This window comes from Salvelinus namaycush, chromosome 34, assembly GCF_016432855.1.
Source record: "Salvelinus namaycush isolate Seneca chromosome 34, SaNama_1.0, whole genome shotgun sequence".
Classification (NCBI taxonomy): Eukaryota; Metazoa; Chordata; class Actinopteri; order Salmoniformes; family Salmonidae; genus Salvelinus; species Salvelinus namaycush.
The window spans coordinates 32,520,300-32,526,299 of record NC_052340.1 but is presented as its reverse complement, the minus strand read 5'-3'; the positions used below and the strand labels follow the sequence as shown (position 1 = coordinate 32,526,299).

At 44.9% G+C, this 6,000-nt stretch overlaps 1 protein-coding gene across 1 annotated transcript in view; it reads right to left on the bottom strand.

Annotated features, from left to right (window-relative positions):
- The window catches only part of LOC120028485 (roundabout homolog 1-like), a 335,749-nt gene that overhangs the window by 86,997 nt on the left and 242,752 nt on the right, over positions 1-6,000 (bottom strand). The window contains exons 7-8 of the mRNA XM_038973689.1: positions 4,531-4,655; positions 2,610-2,781 (exon numbers count right to left, since the gene is read on the bottom strand). Of these exons, the coding sequence (XP_038829617.1) occupies positions 2,610-2,781; positions 4,531-4,655 (297 nt within the window). The remainder of the gene's footprint in view (positions 1-2,609; positions 2,782-4,530; positions 4,656-6,000) is intronic.

The window sequence follows — 6,000 nt, the reverse complement described above, 5'->3', positions numbered from 1 at the left end:
TTCTAATCATTCAGCAGCAGGAGTTGACCTTAGCCAAACAAATGTGGTGTAATTAAAATAAAACAGGCTACTATACAAGTCCTCTTCCTGCAGCTCCAGACTCCTGGCTGCCAGTGGAGACATGGACACTCACAGCCCCCCCAGAACATGGGAAAAAAAACTTCTAAATACCTAGCAGACAAAGTTATTACCATGGAGAATTTTCCCTCCCTCCTCCTCATCCTCCCCCTCATCCTTCTCTCTGGGCGTTCACCAGTCGACACACACAGATTTAATTAAATGTGCTTCATTAAATCTCCATTATGTAGATTACCACTGAGGCCGTTATCATTAATGATGTTAATACTGCTATTGATAACCCATTTTGCCAGCGCTGCTGATTTAGTCAGAAGCATCAGGTTGTTTAGTTCAACGACAGGCACTCAAATGAATAGCAAATCCATTATAAAATGGGATACACATACAGAGTGAAGGACACACGTACGCCTGTATATTTACACACACATGCAGTGTAGTATATTACATGGGAGACTGGCTCTTTGGTGCTGGTGCTGGTGCTGGTGTAATTACTAAAACATTGTCACTGTGACCTGTAATTACCAGATCTGCCCGGGGAGAAGAGGAGGCCTGTTCCCTTTAATAACTGTTATTATCTCCTCCTTCTACCATCTAACAGGCCCTGCCAAACCACAGAGAGAGGGAGAGCAAGGGAGAGAGAGAGAGAGGGGGGAGAGAGGGGGGGGGGGGGAGAGAAATGAGAGCGAGAGCAGGCCCAGCCACAAAGGTCAAGGGAGGAGGTTCTAAATAAAGAGGCCTTTCTGGAGAGAGAAAATTTAATCTAGGTGAGAGGTATCTGGTTATAGAGGGTTGAACCTAGGTGAGAGGTGTCTGGTTAGAGAGGGTTGAACCTAGGTGAGAGGTGTCTGGTTAGAGAGGGTTGAATCTAGGTGAGAGGTGTATGGTTAGAGAGGAAATTTAATCTAGGTGAGAGGTGTATGGTTAGAGAGGGTTGAACCTAGGTGAGAGGTGTCTGGTTAGAGAGAGTTGAATCTAGGTGAGAGGTGTCTGGTTGAACCTAGGTGAGAGGTGTCTGGTTAGAGAGGGTTGAACCTAGGTGAGAGGTATCTGGTTAGAGAGGGTTGAATCTAGGTGAGAGGTGTCTGGTTAGAGAGGGTTGAACCTAGGTGAGAGGTGTATGGTTAGAGATGGTTGAATCTAGGTGAGAGGTGTATGGTTAGAGAGGGTTGAACCTAGGTGAGAGGTATCTGGTTAGAGAGGGTTGAACCTAGGTGAGAGGTGTATGGTTAGAGAGGGTTGAATCTAGGTGAGAGGTGTCTGGTTAGAGAGGGTTGAATCTAGGTGAGAGGTGTATGGTTAGAGAGGGTTGAATCTAGGTGAGAGGTGTATGGTTATAGAGGGTTGAATCTAGGTGAGAGGTGTATGGTTAGAGAGGATGGAACCTAGGTGAGAGGTGTATGGTTAGAGAGGGTTGAATCTAGGTGAGAGGTGTCTGGTTAGAGAGGGTTGAATCTAGGTGAGAGGTGTATGGTTAGAGAGGGTTGAATCTAGGTGAGAGGTGTCTGGTTAGAGAGGGTTGAACCTAGGTGAGAGGTATCTGGTTATAGAGGATGGAACCTAGGTGAGAGGTGTCTGGTTAGAGAGGGTTGAATCTAGGTGAGAGGTGTATGGTTAGAGAGGGTTGAACCTAGGTGAGAGGTGTATGGTTAGAGAGGGTTGAACCTAGGTGAGAGGTGTATGGTTAGAGAGGGTTGAACCTAGGTGAGAGGTGTATGGTTAGAGAGGGTTGAACCTAGGTGAGAGGTGTCTGGTTAGAGAGGGTTGAACCTAGGTGAGAGGTATCTGGTTAGAGAGGATGGAACCTAGGTGAGAGGTGTCTGGTTAGAGAGGGTTGAATCTAGGTGAGAGGTGTCTGGTTAGAGAGGGTTGAACCTAGGTGAGAGGTATCTGGTTAGAGAGGGTTGAATCTAGGTGAGAGGTGTCTGGTTAGAGAGGGTTGAACCTAGGTGAGAGTTGTATGGTTAGAGAGGGTTGAACCTAGTTGAGAGTTAGACAAAATTATAGTCACCGTAGAGACTAAGTCGCTAAGGGAACTCTGGGACTAGAGCCAAGGTCACTAGTGCCAAGGTCACTACACTACCAGGCTGGCTGCATTGACTGAGTGATTAGAGGTTTGAACCAGGCCTCACCACAAAGACAGATCCATCCACCAGCAGGCTAGTCTGTTAATGAGAGGAGACTCCCAGAGGAGGCACCAGCCAGCGTGAATGTTACACTGCCAGGAGCCAACAGCCCAGAGCCAAGAGGCAAGCCAGGCTCCTGGAGAAGACGAGGCACCACAGAGTCTCCACCTCTGACAGGAGCACAGTCTGGCCAAAACTCTACAGACCTCAATACGTACATTAGACACTTAAATATAGCACAAGTATATTATTATGTATTTATTCAAATCCCTACATGTCTTTGTGCCAAGGTGTGACAATATCACCAATATGTCTCCAAGATCTAATTCTGGGAGTCCCTGATTGGCGGAACCCCTCCTTCTGAAAACTATCTGTTCTCTGTGATTGGCTCTCTGGGCCGTCACTCACCGTCAGTGACCTCCAGCAGGGCCTTGGTGATGACAGAGCCAGCGATGTTGAGGGCCTGGCAGCTGTAGTAGCCCACGTCTGAGCGCTCTGCATCTGTGATAGTCAGGTCCCCCGTCTGGGAGACGGAGACGCGGCTAGAGGGCTGGGGGGGCTGGTAGGAGAAGAGCAGGTTCTAGAGGGTGGAGAGGAGTGAAGACAGGACAGATAAATACAGAGAAAAGAGCAGACATATATAGACAGAGAAGAGAGAAGACAGGTATAGACAGAGAAGAGAGAAGACAGGGCGGGTGTAGACAGAGAAGAGACAGGAGAGATATAGACAGAGAAGAGAGAAGACAGGTATAGACAGAGAAGAGAGAATACAGATATAGACAGATAAGAGAGAAGACAGGTATTGACAGAGAAGAGAGAAGACAGATATAGACAGAGAAGAGAGAAGACAGGTATAGACAGAGAAGAGAGAATACAGATATAGACAGATAAGAGAGAAGACAGGTATTGACAGAGAAGAGAGAAGACAGATATAGACAGAGAATAGAGAAGACAGGACGGATGTAGACAGAGAAGAGAGAAGACAGATATAGACAGAGAAGAGAGAAGACAGGAGAGATATAGACAGAGAAAAGAGAAGACAGATATAGACAGAGAAGACATGTATAGACAGAGAAGAGAGAAGACAGGACAGATATAGACAGAGAAGAGAGAAGACAGGTATAGACAGAGAAGAGAGAAGACAGGTATAGACAGAGAAGAGAGAAGACAGGACAGATATAGACAGAGAAAAGAGAAGACATATAGACAGAGAAGAGAGAAGACAGATATAGACAGAGAAGAGAAAAGACAGATAGACAGAGAAGACAGGTATTGACAGAGAAGAGAAAAGACAGGACAGATGTAGACAGAGAAGAGAAAAGACAGGACAGATACAGACAGAGAAGAGAGAAGATAGGTATAGACAGAGAAGAGAGAAGACAGGTATAGAAAGAGAATAGAGAAGACATATATAGACAGAGAATAGAGAAGACAGGACAGATGTAGACAGAGAAGAGAAAAGACAGATATAGACAGAGAAGAGACAGGACAGATATAGACAGAGAATAGAGAAGACAGGGCAGATAGAGACCGAGAAGAGAGAAGACAGGGCAGATATAGACAGATCAGATATAGACAGAGACAGATCAGATTTAGACAGAGAAGAGAGGAGACAGGGCAGATATAGACAGATCAGATATAGACAGAGAAGAGAGAAGACAGGACAGATATAGACAGAGAAGAGAGGAGACAGGGCAGATATAGACAGATCAGATATAGACAGATCAGATATAGACAGATCAGATATAGACAGATCAGAGAGGAGACAGATCAGATATAGACAGATCAGATATAGACAGATCAGATATAGACAGATCAGATATGGACAGATCGGATATAGACAGATCAGATATAGACAGATCAGATATAGACAGGACAGATATAGACAGAGAAGAGAGGAGACAGGGCAGATATAGACAGATCAGATATAGACAGATCAGATATAGACAGATCAGATATAGACAGATCAGATATAGACAGAGAAGAGAGGAGACAGGGCAGATATAGACAGATCAGATATAGACAGATCAGATATAGACAGATCAGATATAGACAGATCAGATATAGACAGTAGGCTATGGAAGACCATAAGGGTAGTAGAATGGATGGTCCAATTGGAGCATCAGTTTGAAGGTCAGTGATGTTCACTGATTTTATGGCTGGTTTTATAGGTGTAATCATAAAATGTATATAAATCATATAGGACTATCATTAAAAAAAGAATGAAGACTATGATATGACTACGATTTACTACTTATTTGTATTTCATTTTTGTTCCATAAGCATGTGCTCATGCTGGGTTCCTGGTGTACAGTAGATCCCCTCTCACCTGGCTGCCCTCTCTCTGCCAGAAGATAGCAGGTTGAGGGTTTCCTGTTGCCTCACACTGGAAGGTGACGGTCCTCCCCACCGCCACCACCTGGTTCCTGGGCCGCACCACAAACACAGGGGGCACTAGGGGAAGGCAGCGGGCTGTTAACTAACATACTGACACAGCATCGCATAATAACATCACACAGAGATATTAGACATTACAGTTTCATTTGAATGGAAAACAAAGGAATTTGAATGTAACAGTTATGGTCTCTGTATTTAAATGAGCCTTGGATAAGGCGGTCTCTGTTTAGAGGAGACTTTGGGCGTTGCTGGTGTGTGGACGGAAGATTATTCAAAACTGAAAGTCAGTCCATTCCATAATGCAGGCTGTGTATATATTAACAGTTTAATGAATAGAGAAAACAGGAGTGTGAACCGCTGTGGGTCTCTGCATTAGCATGGGCAAGGACACAGAACAAAAACATTTACATGGAAATGGGGGATAAATGAGCCATCTGTCCAAGCTGACACCCTCCAGTAGGAGCATCCATGCATCTTAATGACAAACTCTGCTTCAGAGTGAAGCGCTATGTCACCGCCCAATGTCACACACAGAGCTCTGCAGTGACACCGGGCCTCGCTGTGCTAATAGGCCTGTGTGGAGGGACACACCCGGAATGCTGAGGACCACTGGCTGGGCGATTTACACCTTCATCTCAGAGGACAGCGGGTGCGTACGCCTGGAGAATACAGTATTACTACGCCCCAGACATCTTAACGCTGATATGGGCCAGGTATCACAGACATAAAAGCAATCTGCAGCCTGTCACTCCACATACAGACACAATTTGTCCACAGGTAAGATGGGATATTTGGTAATGCATAAAGCAACACAACAAGGGGTGGGGGAAGTATAATGAAATGATTTGGTTTTACCTTGGATTACTCAGACCATAGAGCAGATTTTTACCCATTAATGTCCTTTTGTCACTGTTGCCCGTGACAACTGAAACATGAGTGCTGATTGGTGGGAGGAGGGTGATGGGAGGAGGATGGAGGGGGTGGTGCTGTGACAGCTTCCTGTTTCTGTCATGGCGTCAGAGTGAATAGGTGACAGGTGACATTTCAACTTACCAGACACGACTAAAAGGAAACAGAAAGACAACAGAACAACACACAAGGCAAAAGATGAATAAATAAATCATAAACAACACCATGAAATACAATAACATGATTAGGAAGGAAGGCAAGAATAGGATTTTCCATGGGTAAAAATAATCATGTCATTGTTACTGAATGAATATGAGACATGTGGGGCCAGTCCAGCGGGAACTGAAGCACATTGGTGACTCATTACATATGTCCAAATAATGCAGAAAACCAATGAATAGCAACAACAAACACGTAGTACATCCATACACGTTCAACAGTATTCTCTGCATGACGTTGTTCCAAGACTCTGTCTTTACCCATGTTTCCTCAA